This window comes from Dasypus novemcinctus, chromosome 29 (assembly GCF_030445035.2).
Source record: "Dasypus novemcinctus isolate mDasNov1 chromosome 29, mDasNov1.1.hap2, whole genome shotgun sequence".
Lineage (NCBI taxonomy): Eukaryota > Metazoa > Chordata > Mammalia > Cingulata > Dasypodidae > Dasypus > Dasypus novemcinctus.
Genome location: NC_080701.1, coordinates 32,693,425 through 32,716,009, shown reverse-complemented (window position 1 = coordinate 32,716,009; position 22,585 = coordinate 32,693,425). Strand labels below are relative to the sequence as shown.

The window sequence follows — 22,585 nt, the reverse complement described above, 5'->3', positions numbered from 1 at the left end:
AACCGTGCCAGGAAGCTCTGACCGGACTGGGCTCCTTCTCTGAGTCTCCGGCCATTTGCTCCAGCCTGGTGGTGGTCTCTGGAAGAAACCACCTGGGGACACCCGATTTGGCAGGGGACTCGCCCAAATGTGCCAGATGGGGAGAGTTGTGACGAGGGCAAAGCAGGGAGGGGGAGCTGGCTGGCTCGCCTGCTTCCCCTGCCCACCCTGGCCCTCAGTCCCTGTGCAGCCCTTGCCAGCTCACACGAAGGGCTCAAGCTCGGCTCCTAAGGGAAGACCCGGCCTGTGCTGGGTCCAGCAGCTGCCACAGTTCCTGGGAAGTTTAACCCTTCCTGGGCCACGGCCATGGAAGAGGCAAGAGGTCAGGGAGGTGGCGAGGGAGTGTTGCACTGTGCTTATGAGCGTGAGTGTGCGTGTAACGTGGTGGGGAAGACAGCTCTCCCTGAAGGAGGCAAAGATCAAAAAGGCAAAAATAAAAAAGAAGCCACGAGCTCTTACTGGAAGGGGAAAAAAAAGTCCACCGATGTGGTTATCCCACGGTCTTAGTTAAAAATCCCATCCTTCAAAATTCTGCCCGCTGCCTCTGAAAGTGGCAATTTCTGGGAGCCCGGCAGTGGAACAAGAGGCAAGGCCGGGGCGTACTTGGACAGCAGCTACGTCTCTGGGACAGCTACGACTCTGCCAGAACGAGAACCTGGCAGAGGCAGAGGCGGATGAGCCAGAAAGATGGGTTAGAGCAACTCAGCTCAGGCTCCGTGTCCCTGGCACTTGCCACAACCTCTGTACCCGACGCGGGGCCCTGCTGAGCTGCCCTGGAATGGGCACGAGAAAGAGGAATGGAGCAGACACAGCTCCATCCTCCTCCCCAGAGGCAGGGGAAGCCTGGAGGGCAACCCCCCTGGCTCGGCTGCAGGCCTCGGGCAGGGCAGCGCCAGCCCCGAAGCCTGGAGCAAGCAGTTTTGCCCAGAAAGGACCCGACCGCCTGGCCCTTCTGGGTCGGGATGACCCAGGGCAAGGTGGGCCTCTGTGCGCAGCCCCCCACCAGGCTGGGTCTCCCCACGCCTGCGAAGGACCAGGCATGAGCTGCCCTTCATCTCAGAGCCGTGGGGGCTGGCCTGTGGGGACTGGGGTCAGGGTGGACCTCAGCCCCGGGGGCGGCGGGGAGGGGCGGGCCTCACCCCGGAGCCACAGTAGCGCCCCAGTCTGGGGGCCGTGCTGTCATAGCCGTCGAAGAGCTCCATGTAGTCGTAGCCGCAGTCGGTCTCCTCCTCCACCTCGAAGGTCTGGAACACGAGCTCCACGCCGTAGCCCTCCTCGGCCACGATGACCCACTCGCAGTCCACGCCCCCAGGGTAGTTGTTGTCTCCAAACTGGGCGTGGGAGTAGAGGTCCTTGGTCTTCACCTCTGCCCGGACCTGGCCCCCGCACTCTGCAGGGGGAGACGGCAAGATGGGCGGCCACTCCCTGGGAGCTGCCCGCACGCCAGGCGCGGGGCCTCGGGCCCTGAAGTCGCCGGGGAGATGGAGGTCCTGGAAGAGGCCTCGCGTGGGGCGGGAGGGGCCGGACCCGGCCAGGACGGGCTCAGCAGCTCGGCCCCTGCAGGCAGGGGCGCCTACGGGGCGGAACCCTGAAGACGGCTCGGAGCGCAGAGGCCGGAGATGGCACGCCTCGTCCGAGTCGGACAGTCGCTGAGATGCTCCAGCTGTCAGGGAGGGATGTGGGTCCAGCCTGCAAAGGCCTTTTCATTTTTAAAAAGAGGCCACACATCTGGATTTTATGTGACAACTCCCGATAGGAAAGCTCCTGATTTGAAAGCTCCTGATTTTTGGTCCAAATTAAAAAAAAAAAAAGAACACACTGTGGGCCCCAGATACCAGGTCTGAGAGTCAGATCGAGCTCCGTGTGTCCAGTTTGTGACCCCGTGCAGGGAGAAGCCAATGAGAGCAGGCGGGCAGCACCGCCGCTGGCCACCGCCTCCCGTGCCCTCTGACCCCCACGCCTCCCCGGGGGGGGGGAACGGAAGAGGTGTGTGGTCACTTCTGGGGACTCCACAGCAGGTGGCTGAGCCCACGGAGGGACAGCGAAGGACGACACCCCGAGGCTCGCTCACGTCCCCCCCGGCCTGGGCTCCCGCACCCAATGCCCCGGCCCCAGGAAGTGACTTGCTGCCACCTATGCTCGCCCCGAGCTGTCCTGGGCTTGCGGGTGGGCCAGGCTCCTCCCCCAGCCAGAGTGACCCCCCACTCTAACTGGAACCAGGTCCTTATCGTGTTTGGTCTCACGCTGTAAATATCTGGGCATGTCTTATCTTACGAGACCGGGAGTTCCTGGGGTGGGGGTGGCAGGGCTCGGGCCTGATTTACCCCATGTGCCCTCCAGAGTCTGCTTACATCAGGGTGAGAGCGCAATAAACGGTTGTGGCATAAAGGAACAAGAGAATGAGCGCAAAGCGGAATTGGCGGGGTTCCTCCCTGCTTGTGCTCATTTCTGTGACCCACACTTGGAAGACGGCCTCACAGCTATCACGTGGTGACACGTGTGCTGATGGAATGAATGAGTGGGTGGACCTCTGGGGCTGGCGGGTGGGTGGGCTCCTGCACTGTCAAGCGTCCTGCCTTTGGGGTCTCTGGAGCATTCCCGAGAGGGACCTAGAAGTAGTGGAGCCCCTCCCCCTGCCCGGGGGCCCTCGCTGCAGCGGTCACTGCTGTCTCCTGGCCAGCACGGCCCCGTCGCGACATTCCCCCCCGCACCCTTCGCTGCTTCCTCTGCCCCCCGGGCCTTGTCTGGAGCACAATGCCTTGCCTGCGCAGCCGGCACGCCCCCAGGCTGCCTCTCCCCCCAGGCCACAGGGCACAGCCCCTGGTCAGTGCCCCCCGCTAGCCCGGGGCTTGGCTCTGAGACGAGGCTCCTGAGAACAGGTGCGGAGCGCGGAGCCGCCCAGCGCCCCGGCCTGCGGCGGCCTCACCTGTGGAGTGGGCTGCCTGGAAGCCCTTCCGCTGGACGGAGTTGTCGGAGAAGAAGCGCAGGAACATGCGGCTGCCCGTGGCCAGGACGGGCTCGGGCCTCTTGCTCCCGCAGAAGCGGCCCAGGACGGCAGCCTTGGCGTCCCGCCCGTCGTACACCTCCAGGTGGTCGTACGCGCACTCGGGCTGGGACTCGATGTCCATCTCCATGAAGGTCTGCGGGGCGTGAGGGAAGGTGGCTCAGGAGGGCGGCGGGGAGGTGGGTGGGTGGCCTCCGCGCTCCCCGCTCCCAGCCACCCCAGGGCAGTGGCACTGTTGGTGGGTGACAGTGAGCGCAGACCCAGGAATGGGACAGGCACAGCCCGGTGCATTCTGGGAACGGAGGTCTCTGTCCAGATGAGCGTCCCGGTGGGGATGGCCACGGTATGGGCTCGGCCCGTGCCCAGGCTGCAGCCTGCATGGCTCCAGGCTGGGCCCCCGGCTCGTTTGGGGCTTTGGAGGGATGGGGTAAAAGGTGGTGGCCAAAATGCATGGAGGGAGCAGGTGTGCCCTGCAGGCGGGGAAGGGGGCACCTTACCAGCTTGACCCGGTGCCCGGGGGTGCTAGAGATAGCCCAGGTGCACTCTTTCTTGCTGGGATATTTGTCAGGCCAGTTGGGGCTGGTGATGGTGCCACTGGTGGATGTCACCCTGTGGTCACAGCCAGCTGTGGGGGAGTGGGTGGGTGGAAGGGGATCAGCAGGGACCCCGATGCTCCGATGCCCCCCAGTAAAGAAGACCCTGCCCCTCTGCCCTCCCCATTTCTTTTTTCTCTATCCCCCCACACTAAAGACCGGTCTGAAGGCCTCCCTTGCTTCTCACGTGGTTCCCATGCTTGGGAAACCAGCTGGCTGGTTCTAAAAGAAGCCCTGGCGAGGCCCCACCTGGCAGCAGCGCAGATGCGAGAGACCCACGGGAGCTGCCTTCACGGCCTCCCACGTGTAAGCCCTGGACCTCTGGGGCCCAGGCCACCCGCCAACCCACCCCCGTCCCCTCCCTGATGTGCTCATCTTCTGATCTCCTGCCACTCCTCCACATTCACAGAAGACCTTGGCACCTGCTCGGCTCTCTCCATTCCCCTCTTGCCATCACCCTAGCAATGTCAACAAACACGCCATGGTCTGTCCAGCCCGGGGCCTCTCGGTCCTTGACCTCCTCAGCTCTGCCGGTTTCTCTCTTCCTCCGCCTTGAGGCTGTCAGCGGAGGTTCTGTCATCAGCTACTCTTTCTCAGTGTGAGGGCATACCCTCCCTGTGGGATACTCTCCCAGCAAGCTCCGGTCCTCACTGTCTCTACAGCAGCTACTCTACTTCAGAGAGACCGCCACGGTCTGGAACTTTCAGTTTTCTCCTGATCTATCCTCCTTGGTCGACTTAATTTCCTTCTCTCCCCAGCTAGACTGTATGATCACCCACACTACTTGTCACCACCCTCCGTGGCCCTGCACCTCTGTTGTTATGCTGCATCCTCTTAGAAAACCCCATCCCCGGCCTCCAACCTCAGCTGGACCCCCCAAGCCACTTGACATTCTTTGGATTGTCCTTGGCCAGCTCCACCTCTCCTCCTCAACAAGGCCTCCAAGTTTTCGCTGCTGCCGCAGGCTGCCTCACCTCCTACTTCCCGGAGAAGATCAGGGCCCTCAGGCCTGCAGGACTTCAAAGTCCCATCCCAGCAGGTAAGGAACAATGAATGCTTCTAAAGTAAATCAGAGAGCGAACAGATCTTCTGCCCAAGAAGTCTAACCCCCCTCTCGGCTGCCTTGTCAATGTGGCTCTTTATCACAACCCCCTTTTTTCCAGAGAAACCTCGGAAGAAGGTCCTGTGATGGCTGAATTGTGTCCCCTCAAAAAAGAAGTTGGTGTCCTAACCTCAGAATGTGACACTATTGGGAAAAAGGATCCTTTCAGAAGGAACTGTCATTGAAATGAGGTCACACTGGAGTAGGGTAGGCGCTACAGCCAATGTGACTGGAGTCCTTCTCGGAAGCGCCTGAGGCTGGGATCCCTGGGGGGTCGGCAGGGATCCCTGGGGGGGACGGCAGGGATCCCTGGGGGAGTCGGCAGGGATCCCTGGGGGGGTCGGCAGGGATCCCTGGGGGGGACAGCAGGGATCCCTGGGGGAGTCGGCAGGGATCCCTGGGGGGATGGCAGGGATCCCTGGGGGGGACGGCAGGGATCCCTGGGGGGGGAACGGCAGGGATCCCTGGAGGGGTCGGCAGGGATCCCTGGGGGGGTCGGCAGGGATCCCTGGGGGGGGAACGGCAGGGGTCCCTGGAGGGGTCGGCAGGGATCCCTGGGGGGGTCGGCAGGGGTCCCTGGGGGGGGTCGGCAGGGGTCCCTGGAGGGGGATGGCGGGATCCCTGGGGGGGTCGGCGGGGATCCCTGGGGGGGTCGGCAGGGGGCCGTGCAGTGGGTGGAGGCTGCACAGGTGACCTCAGAGGCCCCGTGGCCTGCTCTGACCTCCCCGCCCCGGCGCCCCGTCCTTCAAGTCCAGGCGCGGGAGTGCCCAGGAGGTTCTGGGAGCCGGCGTCCTGGCTGCCGGTGCCGGCGCAGCCCCTACCTTCCTTGCAGTCGTGCTTGTTGTCGTGGAGGACGAAGCCGCTGCGACACTGGCACTCGTAGCTGCCGAAGGTGTTGACGCACTCTTGCTGGCAGCCGCCGTTATCTTTGGAGCACTCGTCCTTGTCTGGAGGGGGGTGGGGAGCAAACAAGGGCGGACCCAGGGTCTGTGCAGGGCCGAGGTCTGGAGCACCCCCAGGGCGGGCAGGAGGCCGGGCCGGGCTTCCTCCCACCGGGGCGAGAGCAACGGTGGGGTGGGGTGGGGCGGGTAAGGCACCGGGTCCAGGGCAGCGCGGAAGCGAGCCAGCTGTGGGCCCTGCAGTCCCCGCTGCGGGGAGAGAAGGTAGATGCGGGGCGCAAGGGCCGGGGGTCCTGAGCACACTAGCACGGGAAAACCCTCTACCATTACCTGCTTACTGGACAGACGGACAAGTGGAAAAACAGACACACGGACAAGCAGACTGCAAGAGAAAGGAGCAGGACGCGGGGGTCCCTCTTTTACTTCACAACAGGAAATGTCACAGACACCATCAGAGGGGCGGGGGCGGGGAAGGGGCTGCTGTACGCGTTGGGGGCTGGCCAGGGGAGGGGAGGAGAGCACCAGTTCTGTCCGGCCAGAAGGAGGCAGGCCGGAATGGCAGAGCAGGGGCGGGGGCGGGGGGCACTCAAGCCCCCAGCCCGTTCCGTCCAAGGTGAGGTTCCTGAGTAACAAGGGGTCCGGGAGGCCCCGCGGGCCTCACTGGGGGGTCCGGTTTCTTTTCTGTACTCGGAATTTGAGCGGATGGGGGCGTCCCCGAGGGGGCTGCAGAGCCGGCCTCTTTTCTGAAACGAGAGAGAGAGAAGGAGAAAAGGGACCAAGAGGTGGGGGTGAAGGGCAGGGCCAGGGAGGGAGAGCAGTGAAAACCAGATCGGGGCCTCAGAGGCTGGGCCACGGGCGGGGAAGGCTGGGCCACGGGCGGGAGGAGGCTGGGCCCTGCATGCAGGCAGGCCGGGGCGCCAGGCTGGGGGCGCAGCCAGGGGGGAGGAGGCGCAGAGAAGGGCCGGGGAGGGAGCCTGCGCGTCAGGGGGGGAGAGAGAGAGACGAGCGTGGGGGGAGGCGGAGCCGCCCAGGGAAGGGGGTCTGGGCCCAGGGAAGGGGGCCTGGGCGGGAACTCGGCTCTTACTCTGGCTGCTGCGTCCGCAGAGTGCGCTCAGCACACCCACACACACATCAACACCCCTCTCACCACTCCGCTCATGGTGTGCCTCGTCCAACAGAGACAGACATTGATCCACAGGCTCACCCACGCGTGTGCACAGACACGCCATCCACGCATGCACACACGTGTGCGAACAGCGGATAAGTGTGTGGACACCAGCACACAAGCAATCACACACACACATGACTTCCTGTCCACAGACGTGCCGGGAGTGCAGGAGTGTGCACACTCCTTGCTCCCACGCACGTGAAGAAGCACGCACAGATTATGAGTGCACGGCGAGGCAAGCACACACGGGGATGCACATCCACACGCACAGGCCGACAGACACAGACAGGGATGCAACGACGCCTGACTGCAGAGACGCGGGGCTAACAGACCCACGCGCAGAGGCTCACGCACTCTCTCACATGAGCTCACGTGCGTGTGCACCGACACAGAGAGACAGGGGTGGGCGCAGTCGTGCGTAGGGCACGCCCCCGTTCCCAGGGAGGTCTGTGGTCATTCTGGGGCGTGTGCACCTGCCGAATAGGCAGGCATTCTGAGAACATGAGTTGATCTGAATGGACACCCAGACATTCCAGAGAGGGACCAGGAGGTGGCTTGTGTCACTCAGGCGGCCGGGGGCAGGGGGTGCGGCCGGGGCCTGTTCCCATCTGGGCCAGGAGTGGCCATGTGGGCAGCAGCAGCTCCCAGAAGGCCTTGCTTCTCCAACCCATTCTGGGGGGCCCGGACCCCTTGGGGCCCACAGGAGGTAGAGTTGCCAAGTCCCTTGCCAAGGGCTCCTTGCTCAGTGAGCGCCTCGGGGACCTTCCTTGCACTAGCCCTGCAGGAATGTGGGGATGAGGGGGCACCCCATGACCCCTTCTGGGGAGTCACTGAGGAAATCCTGGGAGCCTCTCTGCTCCAGGGGCACTCAAGGAGGCTGGAGCATTCAGGGGTCTCAACTTGCAGGCCGTCTCTGACATGTTTTGACCCCTATGCCTTACTTACATGTGCACCCCCAAATACCTAGTACAGTGTCTGGCACATAATAGGGGCAAAATAAACACTTGCCAAACGAATGAATGAATGAGTGGGTCAGTGAAAGACTGAAGGGATGAGTGAGAGAACAGCGAGTCCTGAGGGAAGGCTGCTTGGGCATTCCAGGGGCTGGGGCTCTGGCACGGGTGGGGAGTGGGATGGGGGGGGCCTCACCTCTGAGCCAGGGGAGCAGGTGGCAGGAGTGGCAGGAGCAGGGGGGTGGGCACGGGCCCGACAGGGAGAGGGCACTCACCCCACAGTGCCCAAATGCCCCCGGAGCTGGCTGGGGTCAGACTGGAGGTCTTCCAGGCTCTTTCTTCTCCTTCTTGGCTTAGGGTCTCCTTGATGGGTGTCCCAAAAGTCCAAAGAGCCCCCTTCCTGGGGGCCAGAGTCAGGTGCCCCACGCCCCCAGGGCTGAACCTCGGTGCCCACTGGTGAGGCTTCTCTGCAGGTGTCTTGTGCCACGGGCAGTGCGTGTGTGTGCATGTACGTGTGTGCATGGGCTGAGGGTGGGGTGGGCACAGTGTCATGCCAGGGCGGGGCAGTGACGCTGGGGGAGAGTGCCCTGGGCTCCAGGCCTGGCAGATGTATGTGTCGGTTCCCCGCCCCAGCCCCCAGGACCGAGCGACAGAAAGCGGGAAGAGACGCGAGTAAGCAGGTAATGGTTTCTTGGGGCACAGCCCGGCCCTCTGCAGGGGGGGCCATCCCCCAGCCCTCCGGGGGAGACCTCGTGGGAGACACAGGGAGCACAAGGGGTTCGCACTGCAGCGGGGAGGGTCTTGGCAAGCAGCGGGGCAGGGGACGCTGCGGGGCGGAGGGCAAAGGGGGCGCTTTAAGCAGAGCAGCGTGGCCAGCAGTGCCAAGCGTGGAACCAGTGCACGGGGAGCAGTGCATGGCGTCCGAGCGGGGCAGGCGGGGATGCAAGGCAGCCAAAAGGGGGCTCGAGGATGCAGGAGCCTGGGCGAAGGAGGGCGAGAAGGAAGGCAGCACGGACTTGCGGGTGGGCAGGGGCTCGGGGCAGAGAGCTGTCACTGCCCTCCCGCCCGCCCCGGGCCCGGCCCCCCAGGCACGACGGGGATGTGGGGGTCTCTGGCCACCGTTCCACAGAAGCACCCGCCCTCCGCGGCCCCAGCGGCCCACGCCCCTCCCACCTCCCCACCTGCAGAGGGGTCTGGGGGCTTATTGCCTCTGCAAGCCCCCCGTGCCTAAGGGCCTAGCCCCAGGGACCTGGGACGGACTAGTAAAGTAGGGGAGAGGCCTCCCCTGGACATGCCGCTAGGAGAAGCTGGGCAGGGGTGTGACTACACTGGAGGCTGCCCTGAGGATGGGGCCGTGGAAGGGGCCGCCGGGCGCCCTGTGGGGCAGTGCTGCGTGAAGCAGGCTGGTGGGCTGGGGTGGGCGGGAAGGCTTCGGCGTTGGAGGAAGGGCGGCTCGTCTTTCCTCAAGGCCCCGGGACGAACCCCTTTGGCCTGAGCAGGCTCTGCCTGGAGCCCCAGCTGCCGCCCCCACGCCGTCCAGTCCAAACACCCGCCTCCTCTCTCCACCCTGAGCTCCCTGTCCCCGGGTTGCCTGCCTCTCCCAGGCCTCGGCGTCCCTGACACCTGGAACGCCCTCTCGCTTCCCTTCAGCGTCCCCCCATTCTGCCCAGGCACTAAGGGGGTCCGGGCTGCCCGAGGAGCCGGTTGAGGGTGGCCTGGGGGTGGGGGGCGGCAGAGGACCCCGCTCTGCCAGCACTGGCCCCACGAGCGCTGGGGCGGGGAGAGCGGGGCTCCAGCCTCCCAGGGAGGAGGGCACGGCGCCGGGGCGCCCGGGGTTACCTGAGAAGAAGTGGGCCTTGAAGCCCTTCTTGGAGACGGTGTTGTCGGACTTGAACTCCACGCGCATGTTGTTGTACTGGGAGGTGATGACCTCGGGCCGCTCGGAGCCGCAGAACTTGCCGTGCAGCTTGGAGTCGGCGGTGAGGCCGCTGCGCACCTCCACGAAGTCGTACTTGCACACCTGCGGGGAGCCCAGCTCCAGGCCGGCCGCTGCGCCGCCCCGCCACCCCCTCTCTGCGGGAGCGCCGCTGGTGCGGGGCCCTCGGTGCCTTTAGCCCTTGATCGTCTGCTTTACCCAACGGAATTATCCGGTCCCACCCAGTGGGTGCTCCCAGGCGCCCCAGCCCCAACACCTGGCGGGGGTCCTCCAGGCCCTCCTCCCCGCCTCCCCGGCCTCCCCGAGCGGGGAGCGACCTCTTCCCCTCTGCATCCTGAGGGTATTTCTGCCCCAGGCGAGCCCAGCTCCTGCCCCCAGGCCTTCCGGCATCTTCCCTGGGCGGGCACTCACGTCATTGCCCTCCGTCTCGAAGAAGTCGAACTGCAGGGAGATGCGGTACTGGGTGGGGGCTACCAACTGCCAGATGCAGTTTTTGTTTGGGGGGTACTCCTTGGGCCAGCCCGGGCTGGTGATGGAGCCGTTGAGCTTGGTGAGGAACCCGCCACAGGCAGCTGAGGGGACGGGAGAGGTGCGTCAGCGGCCAGGGCTCCTGCGCTAGGGCAGGGGCGCACGCGTCCTTCCCCGGGAAGGCTGGAAGCAACAGCTGGGTGTGCAGGAGGGCTGGGAGCTCACGGCTTCCTGGCTTGTGCCTGGCGCCCCTGGGCCAGCCGGGAAGGGTCTTCAGAGGTGAGTGAAGTGGGAGTAGGGGGCGTTGAGGCGGGCAGGGGCAGCCATTTCTATTCTCCCTGCGAGGGGGAGGCCAGGGCTTCCTCTAAGAAGGAGGAGGCGGGGTCAGGGGACAAGGAAAGCAGGGCAGGGGGACCGCAAGGAAGGGGAGGAGTGGGAGCAGGAGCTGCTCAGAGGCGAGGAGGAAGACAGCCAAGCAGCCAGGAGGTCAGGCTGGCCGAAGAGGGGGGGCCGGGGAAAGGACTTTCACCAGCATCTCAGGCCCAAGCACAGAGGCTGGGACTCAGAGTGAGCCGAGGGCTGTGGTTTCCAAGGGGTGGCTCTTGACCGCTGGTGGGCGGTGAAACCAATGAGCAGGTCAAGTGGTAGCATTACAGAAGGGGGAGGAGGAGGAGGAGGGGGAGGAAATGGGGAAGGGGAAGGAGGAGGCGAAGATGGAAAGAATAAAAAAATCCAGATTGCTTTCCACATAGTAAAGTGTGTTCTGGGAGGCAGCATAAAACCTATTTCTCATCATGAATTGTGATAAAAAACGTGCTAGAGAATCCCGCTAGCTTCTCCTGGAAGGGGTCTGCCCAAGGACAGAGCGATCTCGGCTGGCGGCACATGGGAACGGGTCTGGAGGCAGCCTGGGGCACTCACCCTCGCAGCGGCGCTTGTCCGGGGCCAGCTCGTAGCCAGGGTCACAGCTGCACTTGTAGCTGCCCAAGGTGTTGAGACACCGCTGCTCACAGCCCCCGCGGTTGGGCCGAGAGCACTCGTCCACCTCTGCGGGAGGGGGGAAAAGCGGTCAGCGAGCCCAGGCCGGGCCCAGGCCCTTCCCCTGCCCTCCGCTCGGGGTCAAGTCCAGGGTCCCGCGCCTCCTACGACCACCCTCAGCCTCGTGCCGGCAGCGGGAGGGGGTCGGCTGCAAGGCGCACTTGTCTTGTCCACCGGGCTCTGAGCACTGGGGCCTCCCTGTCCCCACCCTGTCCCCGCCCAGTCCTCCACGGCTGCCACAGGACCCTCCCTGTGAGGGCCCAGAGGGGCAGCAGCGAGACCCTGGATCTGAGACCTCCTGGCGCCTGCCTGCCTTCTGTCTGCGCCAGCTGGGCCGGCGGCCACCACTACTCCCTGGGGCCTCTTCCTCGCCACGTCCTGGGCTCAGTGCTACTCCTTCATTCATCCGTCCGTCCTTACACCAAACCCGTGATGGCTGTGGGTGTCTGTGACTCTCCCCACCTTACAGATGGGGAAATGAGGTACAGGAAGAATTCCTGGCCCAAGGTCCCCTGGCTAAGGAGCCCGAGCTGCTCGGCCTCCTCCCTGAGCGGCTGTGGCACTGCCTGCCTAACTCCTGTCCAGCATTTCTTCTAGACAAACCCTTGGACATCTGGCAACTCCTGAGTTATCTGTGTTCACTGTTGAGCACCTAGCATATGTGCACCACTTTTATGTATGTTCTGCCATTTACTCAAGCAATTAATCCCAGTTTTTCAGTTGGGTTCATCTTTTCTCCCCAGAATAAGCTTCTTAAATGCAGAACCCCAGGATCGTCATTGAATCAAGAGTCTATGTGGGCGACGGACTTGGCCCAGTGGTTAGGGCTTCCGTCTACCACATGCGAGGTCCACGGTTCAAACCCCGGGCCTCCTTGACCCATGTGGAGCTGGCCCATGCGCAGTGCTGATGCGCGCAAGGAGTGCTGTGCCTGTACACAGGGGCATCCCCTGTGTAGGGGAGCCCCACGCGCAAGGAGTGCGCCCCGTAAGGAGAGCCGCCCAGCGGGAAAGAAAGTGCAGCCTGCCCAGGAATGGCACCGCACACACGGAGAACTGACACAGCAAGATGACACAACAAAAAGAGACACAGATTCCTGTGCCGCTGACAACAACAGAAGCAGACAAAGAAGATGCAGCAAATGGACACAGAGAACAGACAACCGGGGTGAGGGGGGAAGGGGGAGAAATAAATAAATAAATAAATCTTAAAAAATAAAAGAGTCTATGTGTTGATATTGTTAGACTCTGTCTATACAAAATGTAAATACAGATAAATTATAGAAATGGAAATAGATTAGCTTACATATGGCAGGAGAAGGATAGAGATCAGAGGCAACTACTAAGGGTTAGGGCTTTTTTGTTTTTGTTTTTTAGCATAATGAAAATATTGACTGAAGTGATGAATGCACAACTCTGTGATTACACCAAATGCTGCCGATTAGACACTTTAGACGGACCGTAAGGCTTAGGAATACATTCCCATAACACCGATCTCCAAGAGCGTCTAGGAGGGAATGAAGGCGACAGCCTGGCCACTGCGCAGGGAGAGGAGGGAAGGAGCCACCTTTGAAGAAGTTGACGGCAAAGCCCGCTTTGTTGATGGACCCGTCGGAGACGAACTTGAGCCAGAGGCGGCTGGACGTGCTCTTGATGTCGTCGGGCTTCTCGTAGCCGCAGTAGCGCCCGATGAGGGGGCTGCTCTCGCTGTGCCCGTCGCGGACCTCCAGGTAGTCGTAGGCACAGCTGTCGTGGCGCTCGATCTGGAGGCCCGGGGAGGGGGCGCTCTCAGCAGGAGGGGCGCTGGCTGCCAGGGACCCGCCACTCCGAAGCCCGTGGGGACCCGGCCGGGGGGTCAGAGGGCACATCCGCGTGTCTGGTACCTCGAAGGACTGGAAGGTGAGGCCCACGTGGAACCCTTCCGACACCTGGATCCGCCAGACGCACACCTTGCTGGGCCGGTAGTCGTCGGGGTAGTTGGGCGACTGGATGTGGCCGTTGTCCTTCTTCACGTCGCCCCCGCAGATGGCTTCGGGGACACAGGGCGAGGTGGGGAGGGGAGGCCGGTCATGACACTGCCCCGCTGGAGAGCCCCTGCCTGTCACCCTGTCAGTCCCCATCCTTCCAAACCCCCTGTCCTCTCGGCTTCCCTGTGGGACCTCCCACTATGCCCCCCAACCTTACCCCTGGGGGGGCCAGGAGGGAGCCTTTCTAAGATGCCCGCGGCCCTCGTCTCCGACGCCCTCCTCTCCGCCCTCCCCCGGTACCTTCATAGACAGCGAAGAAGCCCTTTCCAACCCAGTTGCTGCTGCTGCGGAACTCGACCCAGAGGCGGCTGTCGGTGGACACGATGGGCTCGGGGAGCTTGCCCCCGCAGAAACGGCCTGCACGTAAGTGTGGACGGAGGGCGGTGAGGGCCGGCTGAGCGCCTCCCCGTCTGACACCGGGCCGCCGCCCCTACGAAGGCCGCCCACTGGGCCGGGGACTTGGGGCCTCACCCCGCAAGCAGCCCCCCGGGGGGCCGTCAACACCTTGCAAGGCCCTGGGCCCGGCCCACTCCCAGGACCGCACAGCCTCTGCGGGGCAGCCCACGGTTCAGCCTGGCTTTGAAGAGCAGCGGCCCCTTCTGAAAGCTTCCAGGCACTTGAGGGATAGGTTAGGGGCCCATCTCTCAAGCCAAGGCGGATCCTCACGATAACTGACTGTATATGTGTTTTATTTACTTTTTTATGAGCATATCACCGCTACGACTTACCTTTTCTTATTTGACCTCCATACAAGGAGGTAAAATTTCAGAAATGAGCAAAGCTTTGGACATTATGAAGTGCTTGCATAGACATGTTTTCATGTGCTCAAATATCTAGGCTGCAACAGCACCCCAAATAAATCCCAGAATCTGGAGATTGGGTCACAAAATGTCCTTTTCAAATGAAAACCAATGAGAACCAACACAAAGTGGGTGAGACTGGCCATCTGTGCAATTCTTTGTAGTCAAGAGTTTACTAGGGAGAAGGATGTCACCAAGATGGTGCGCGAGATGCTCCACTGCTATCCCCTCACAGAAGCGTTAAACAACACGCAGAAGCTGACAGAACCATCTTTCTCAGAGCTCTGGAAAACAGGTAAAGGATTGCAGGAACAGGGCAAGTGCCAAATCAAGAAAATAGCAACTCAAAAAATAATCGGCTCTTACGGGGCCCTTGCTGGTCCCTCCCCAGCCCACTCCCTGGATTGGTGTGGCGCCAGCTCATACTCCCAGGGCAGACTGCTGGTCCCAGTGCTGGAGGGAGCAAAGCAATACTTGTGCATGAATTAGGGTGCATATATGTCTGTGCACTTGGTGGCAGTCTGAAACACTGAACCAGGAGGCTTGTCGCAGGCTCACCAGCCCGGGACTTGCACGGCATGAGAAGGTGCCTCATAGGACAGCTTGAAAGCGTTAGGATAAGAGTCAACTCACAACTGCCTGGGGCAAAGGACTGCTGGCTGTCATATAGTGTAGTACGTGGGAAGAGAAGGAAACACTATTTCCTGGAGAAATAGAGGATATCCTGATCCATGCAAACAGAAGAATACCTAGAGTCATTCAGACATGTCCATGACAAGATGTAAGTTCAGAGAAATGGGGCAGGACCTTATGCTTTCACCTCAGGCTGTTTTTTAAACTCACTGTTGGACAGGTTAACTCTGAAGGCTAGCAGGCCAATCTACCAAAACTGAGAAAGGTGTCTGTGTGTGAGTGTGTGCATGTTTACTCCTGGCATTCAAGAAACTTCTGTCATAATACTAGCTGTATATAAGCTAAAGGAGCAGACATTTCAGTGACTAAATTCCAGGGATACATTAAAATGTTAAAGTGTTCATTGTGCAACAAAAGACAGCAAGGTATACAAATAATGGTAAGCAATGACCCATGCAATAGAGCAAGAAAAAAAAAAAGAAGAGAGAAAGAAGCCATCAACAAGGAAGACCAGACTCTAGAGATACCAGAGAAAGACCTTTAAAAACTGTCTTAAACATGGTGGACGATGGGTATGGGGAAAGGCAGGAAGAGATGAGAGGTGGAGGCGTCTTTGGGACGTGGAGCTGCCCTGGATGGTGCTTCAGAGGTAATCACCGGACATTGTAAATCCTCCCAGGGCCCACTGGATGGAATGGAGGAGAGTATGGGCCATGATGTGGACCACTGACTATGAGGTGCAGAGGTACCCAAAGATGTACTTACCACATGCAATGGATGTGTCATGATGATGGGAATGAGTGTTGTTGGGGGGGGGAGAGGGGGGTGGGGGTGGGGCTGAATGGGACCTCACATATATATTTTTAATGTAATATTATTACAAAGTCAATAAAAATAAATAAAAACTGTCTTAAATATGTTCAAAGAGCTAAAAGAAAATGCATACAAAGAACTAAGGGAAATCTGAAAAACAACAGATGAATACAAAGAGAATTTCAATAAAAGGATAGAAATCATAAAAAGGAACCAAACACAATAAATGGAATAATGAATTCCCTACAGGGTTACAGCAGCAGATTCGCCTGGCAGAATAAAATCAGTGAACTGAAAGATAAGACAATTGAAATTATTCAATCTGAAAAGAAAAAATAAAAAAGAGTGAAGAAAAATGAACAGTGCATGAGGGACAACTGGGATATCAACACATATAACAATATACACATTGTGGGAGTCCCAGAAGGTGAAGAAAGAGAAATGGGGGAACAGAGGCTATTCAAAGAAATAATGGCCAAAAACTTCTCAAATTTAATGAAATACATGAATATACACATCCAAGACCCTCAATAAATTCCAAACAAGATAAACCCAAATAGAACAACACTGAAACACATTACAATCAAACTGTCAAATGCCACAGACAAAGAGCAAATCCTGAAAGCTGTAAGAGAGAAGCCAGACATATTGTACAACAAAGCCTTGATAAGATTAAGTGCCAATTTCTCACCAGAATCCATGTAGGACAGAAAGCAGTGGGATGACGTATATAAAATAATGAAAGTAAAATATCCTTAATCAAGAATACTATATCCAACAAAACTATCTTTCAAAAAATAAGAGATTCAAACATTTCCAGATACACAACAGCTGAGGGAGTTTGTCACCGCTTGACCAACCATATAAGAAAGGCTAAAAGGAGTACTTTAGGCTGAAAGGAAAGGACGTTAGACAATAGATTGAAGTCACATGAAGAAATAAGGACACCCAGCAAAAGCGATGCCATGGATAAACGTAAGTGCCAGTACTGTTGTATTTTTAGTTTGCAACTCCACTTTTTACTTCTTACAGGATCTAAAATGCATTTGGGTGTGGATGTAGTTCAGTGGTTGAGTACCTGCCTCCCATCTATGAGGACCTGGGTTCAATCCCTGGTACCGCCTAAATAAATAAATAAATAAAGGCCTTGACACTTAAAAAAAAGACAAATTCACTATAAAATGCATATGCATAAAATGTAATGATAAAAGGAAATGGATGTGGTTCAACTAATTGGACTCCCATCTACCATATAGGAGGTCCAGGGTTCAATGCCCAGGGCCTCCTGGTGAGGGAAGCTGGCCCATGTAGTGAGCTGGCCCATGCAGAGTGCTGGCCCATGCAGGAGTGTGGCCCCGTGCAGGAGTGCTGCCCTGCGTGGGAATACTGCCCCATGTGGGAAAGCCACCCCACGCAGGAGTGCTGGCCAATGCAGAGAGCTGGCGCAGCCAGATGATGCAACAGGGGACACAGAGGACAGAAAATAAAAAGACATAACAGAACAGGGAGATAAGGTGGTGCAAGAGAGTAATTGCCTCTCTCCCACTCCAGAAGGTCCCAGGATCGGGTCCTGGAGCCACCTAATGAAAATACAAGCAGACACAGAAGAACACACAGTGAAAGCAGGCAATGGGGGAAGCAGGGAGAAGGGGGAGAAATAAATAAAAAATCTTTTTAAAAAAAGTAATGATAAATCTATAGTTTTGGACTCATAATGTATAAATATGAAATTTTTCACAAGAACATCATCAAGGTGGGATATAGAAGCATAGTGTGGTTATGTTATTGAAGTTAAGTTGGTATTAAATCAAATGAAATTGATATAGATTTAGGAGGTTAAACTTAAGCCTCATGGTATAACTACAAAAAATATCAGAAAAAAAAATATGCACAGAAAAACACAAAAAGGAATTCTAGAGGATTCACTACAAAGTATCAAATAAATACAAAATAGTCAGTAATGGAAGAACTGGGGGACAAAAAAGATATAAGACTCACAAAAACCAAAAAGGAAAATGGCAGAAGTCTGCATTATAAGTATTTACTCCAAATGTAAATGGTTTAAACTCTCTAGTCAAAAGGCAGAGATTGGCAGAATGGATAAAAAAGCATTCTGTTTACAAGAGACTCACCTTTAATTCAAAGATACAAGTAGATGGAAAGTAAAAGAATGGGAAAAACTACCATGTAAACAGTAACCAGAAGAGAGCAGGGGTGGCTATACGAATTTGAGACAATAGAGACTTTAAGTAAAAAACTGTTAAAAGGGACAAAGAAGGACACTATATATTAATAAAAGGGTCAATTCATTAAGAAGACATAACAATTATAACATATGTACTTAGCAACAGAACCCCAAAATATGTAAAGCCATTATTGACAGATTTGAAGGGAGAAAAAGACAGTTCTACATTAATAGTAGAAGACTTCAATACAATACTTTCGATAATGGATAGAACATCTAGACAGAAGATCAAAGAGTAATAGAAGACTTGAACAATACTCTAAAACAAGTAGGCCTAATAGATACATATAGTACACTTCACCCAGCAGGAGGAGAATACACATTCCTCTCAAGCATACTTGGCTCAGTCTTCAGGACAGAGCATATGTTAGGTCACAAAACAGTTTCAATAAATTCAAAATTACTGAAACCCTACAACGCATTTTCTGACCACAATGGAATCAGCTAGAAATCAATGACAGAGGGAGAAATGGAAAATTCAAATACATGTGGAAATTAAATGATACTCTTAAACAACAATGAGTCAAAGAAGAAAATACAAGGGCAATTAGGAATGAATTGAGGCAAAGGAAAATGAAAACACAATAAAACAAAACGTATGGGATGCAGAAAAGCAGTGCTGAGAGAAAAATTCATAGCTCTAAATGCTAACATTAAAAAAGAAGAGCACTTCTGAGGAAGATGGACGAGTAGGAGCTCTGGAACTCAGTTCATCCACCAAAACAACTATTAAACAGACAAAGAACTGTCTGAAGCAAATATGTGGAAGCTCGAGAAGCCGGAAGAACACTGTACAGCATCCATGGAAGAGCAGGAGGCAGAGGCTGGTAATTCATGGTAAAGAACTAGAAACTGCTTTCTGCATAGGAGCTACCTGTGCCATCCCCCTCTGTCACAGCAGGTCTCTTACAGGTCCATGGCTGCTGGCTGCTGACAGAAAGAGACATAAAATCCTCTTCCCCAAGAAAAGAGGTGTGGGACTTCCGGGAAGATGGCAGATTAGAAAGATACGAGACTCTCTCCTGTCCCAGAAAAACAGTTAGAGGACAGGCAGAAATGGCCTTGAAAAAAATATTCTAGGATTTAGGACAAAAAGGGAAGGCTGGACCCTGCCCGGGAGAGAGGGGCATAGGAAAAGAATCTCGATGGAAAGACTGGGTGGAAGCTGCAGCCGCAGCTGCCGTCACCCCTCCTCTATTCTGCGGCAGACAGTTTTGAATTATCTGGACTCAGGCCAGAGGCAACAGAAAAAGGGAGCGACACGTCCCCAGGAAAGGGGAGAGAAAAAGACACAGCCTAAGGCTGATCAGCTTTTGGCCCCCAGATTTGTTCTGCTGTGTCCCACGAGCACTGCCAGGCCAGGTGGGACTGAGTCATTGTCTGCCCTGGGAGCCAGCACAGGACTAAGAGATGCAGCCCTCTCAATCACCCTCCCCAATGACCACGACTGGCTGCTGAAGGTGCAGGGGGGTAGAATTATTTCCTACCCAGAAAAAGGCAGGGGGCTGCCAGAAAAGCCTGGAAAAGAGCCTCTGAGAAAGTCTGAATTGCGAGGCTCTTAGCCTCCAGGCAGGACCCTCTGCCACACTGATCCGACACACCTGAACCAGGCATTGAACTGAGAGGCCTGTGAAGAGCACCATCTTCAGGCTGACCAAGGAAGTGCACGTGAAGAAATTAAAAGTCAGTCAGTGCGGGAGTGTGGGAAGATGGAGATGGACTAACAGGCAGAGCTGAACGCCCTCACAAAAACCACAGAGAAAGCGCTAAAAGCCGTCTGAGGGACCTGCTTTGGGGGTCAGCAGACCAGGACAGTGCTACACAACTCCCAGGAGGGTGAGGGACAGAGACACAAAGAAGCCAAAGTGACAAACGTGAGTTACCAAGACCTGTGGTGGCTGGAAGTGCTCCCCTCCCCCACCCCCAAGGAAATGAGCTGGGGTCAAACCCCTGGCTCACTGCAGCCGACTGAGAGAGGAACGGACGTCATCCTCCCTGTCAGCTGTTTCAAGGCAAAAGGGCGGGGGGGAGGTCGGGGTGCTTTTCTTCAGTGAATTCAGCCAGCAGAACCTGCAACCCTGGAAAGCCAAGACTGAAACACCTCCGTGGAAAACTGCACTGACTAGTGCCACCTGCTGGTCCTCTGGAAATGGCATAGACAAAAACTTGACCCTTTTCGTATCCAACACCGGGAGAAAATCTGTGCCCCGCTAGTGAGTCTCTGGCCCGATTTTGAAAACTTAAGCTGGGCAATTTTAAAGACTGAGAATAAGTTGAGCCAAATATCAAAGAAGACCTGTGGAAAAGAAATATGCAAGAGAGAGAAATAAGCCATCAGTAAATTCACCAACATATTCAAATGCCTACACATCAGCAAAAAATTAAAAAGCTATACTAGGAAACAGGAAGAGATGGCCCAGCCGAAAGAACAAACCAAATATCTTGAAGAGATATAGGATTTAATACAATTAATCAGTGATAATCGCACAATTCTCCTAAATCAATTTAAAGAATTAAAAGAAGATATAACTAAAGAAATAAAGGATATGAAGAAGACACTGGGAGAGCAAAGAGAACAATTTGAAAGCCTACAAAAAAAAAGAAACAGACCTTATGGGAATGAAAGACATGATGGATGAGATTAAAAACACATTAGAGGCACATTAAAGCACATATGAACTGCTCAACGACAAAATTAGTGATTCTAAGGACAGAACATCTGAACTGGAAAAGACAAGAGAATAGAAAAAGAAAAGAATGGAAAAAATGGAACAGAGCCTCAGGGAATTGAATGACCAAGCAAAACACACAAACATTCGCATTATTGGAGTTCAAGAAGGAGAAGATAACGGAAAAGGGGCAGAAAGAATACTTGAGGAAATAATGACCAAAAACTTTCCAACCCTTTTGAAGGATATAAATATCAATATCCAAGAAGGACACCGTACCCTAAACAGAATAAATCTGAATAGACCTACCCTGAGAGACCTACTATACAGAATGACAAATATTAGACAGAGAGGATACTGAAAGCAGCAAGAGAAAAGCAAACCATCACATACAAGGGAAATGCAATAAAAGTAAGTGCTGGCCTCTCATCAGAAACCATGGAGGAGAGAAGAAAGTGGTATGATGTATTTAAGGCACTGAAAGAGAAAAACTGCCAGCCAAGAATTCTGTATTTGGCAAAGCTGTCCTTCAAAAATAAGGGTGAGTTTAAAGTCTTAACCGACAAATGAAAACTGATGGAATATGTTACCAAGAAACCAATTTGCAAGAGATACTAAAGGGGGTGATGTAGCCTGAAAGGAAAAAACAAGGTGAAAGATTTAGAGATGAGTTTAGAAATGGCACTTATTAGGAAGGGTAAACTAAAGGATAAGAAGACAGACAATAGAATGATATGACAATAGAGAGCCAAAGAACAAAATGGATGAAGTAATGTCTTTAAAGTAATAACACTGAATGTCAATGGATTGAACTCCCCAATCAAAAGACATAGACTGATAGAATGGATAAAAAAATATAAGCCATCTATATGTTGTCTACAAGAGACCCACCTCAGGCATAAGGACACAACCAGGTTAAAAGCGAAAGGTTGGAAAAAGGTATTTCATGCAAATAGTAACCAAAAAAAGAACTGGAGTAGACCAGATAAATGTAAAATAACATTATAGTATATGAACAATAATTACTCAGGGCAACTGTCAAATTGTTCTTGTGATCAGTATTTTGTAATTTTTTTCATACAAAATAAATACTTTTAACTGAAAAAAAAAAAAAGAAAAGTATGTAAGCTAAGAGAGGCTTTTTCAGGCCTCTATAGCCTACCTCCCCAAGGCCCTTGAAAGTAGGTCTGTAACCCATTACTACATACAGGTCCCAGATTTGGGCAACTAACAGGAACAATCCTAAAGACCAAAAGAGATTGAACCAAGAACCAAAGAACGGCAGTAAACAGCCTCCTACTAATAAACGCCTATGAAAGAGAGAGAAATTGAGAATTAGAGTAAACTCACCATCATAATCAAATGTCTAGACATCAGCAAAAAATGACAAGCCATACTAAGAAAATGGAAGAAATGGCCCAAGCATTGGAACATGTCAAAGCCCCAGATGAGACACAGGATTTGAGACAGCTAAACAATAAGATTCATACAAATTTACAAAATCAAATTAATGAGTTGAAGGACAATATGGCTAAAGAGATAAAGGACATTAAGAAGAGAATGAGCAAGCACACAAGGAAGAATTTAAAAACCTGAAGAGAAAAACAACAGCTCATGGGAATGAAAGATATGATAGGTGAGATAAAAAACACATTAGAGGCATACACCAGCAGACTCAAAATGACAGAAGAAAGAATAAGTGATACAGGGGATAGAACAGCTGAAATTTAAGAGGGAGAAAAGAAGGGAAAAAAATTGAGCAGGGGCTCAAAGAGCTGAATGATAACAGGAAGCACAACAACGTATGTGCCATGGCAGTTCCAGAAGAACAGAAGGGAAAAGGGGCAGAAAGAGTATATGAGAAAATGATGGCTGAAAATATCCCAACTTTCATGGAAGAAATGAATTTACATGTCCAAGAAGCAAGCATACCCCAATCAGAATAAATATGCATAGTCAAAACATCAAAGAAAATTCTTAGAGCAGCTAGGGAAAAATAAACCATCACATACAAGGTATGCCCAGTAAGACTTAGTGCAGATTTTTCATCAGAAACCATGGAGGCAAGAAGACAGTGTTATGATATAATTAGGATGCTGAAAGGGGAAAAATTGCCAACCAAGAAATCTTTATCTGGCAAAACTGTCCTTTAAATATGAAGGTGAGTTTAAACTATTCACAAATAAACAGAAACTAAAA

The 22,585-nt window shown here is 54.8% G+C and overlaps 1 protein-coding gene across 1 annotated transcript in view; it reads right to left on the bottom strand.

Annotated features, from left to right (window-relative positions):
* BMP1 (bone morphogenetic protein 1) overlaps positions 1-22,585 on the bottom strand; it is a 37,695-nt gene that overhangs the window by 1,292 nt on the left and 13,818 nt on the right. Inside the window, exons 2-11 of the mRNA XM_058289912.2 lie at positions 13,467-13,583; positions 13,083-13,228; positions 12,767-12,962; positions 11,084-11,209; positions 10,106-10,266; positions 9,598-9,778; positions 5,560-5,685; positions 3,541-3,668; positions 2,966-3,179; positions 1,179-1,429 (exon numbers count right to left, since the gene is read on the bottom strand). Of these exons, the coding sequence (XP_058145895.2) occupies positions 1,179-1,429; positions 2,966-3,179; positions 3,541-3,668; positions 5,560-5,685; positions 9,598-9,778; positions 10,106-10,266; positions 11,084-11,209; positions 12,767-12,962; positions 13,083-13,228; positions 13,467-13,583 (1,646 nt within the window). The remainder of the gene's footprint in view (positions 1-1,178; positions 1,430-2,965; positions 3,180-3,540; positions 3,669-5,559; positions 5,686-9,597; positions 9,779-10,105; positions 10,267-11,083; positions 11,210-12,766; positions 12,963-13,082; positions 13,229-13,466; positions 13,584-22,585) is intronic.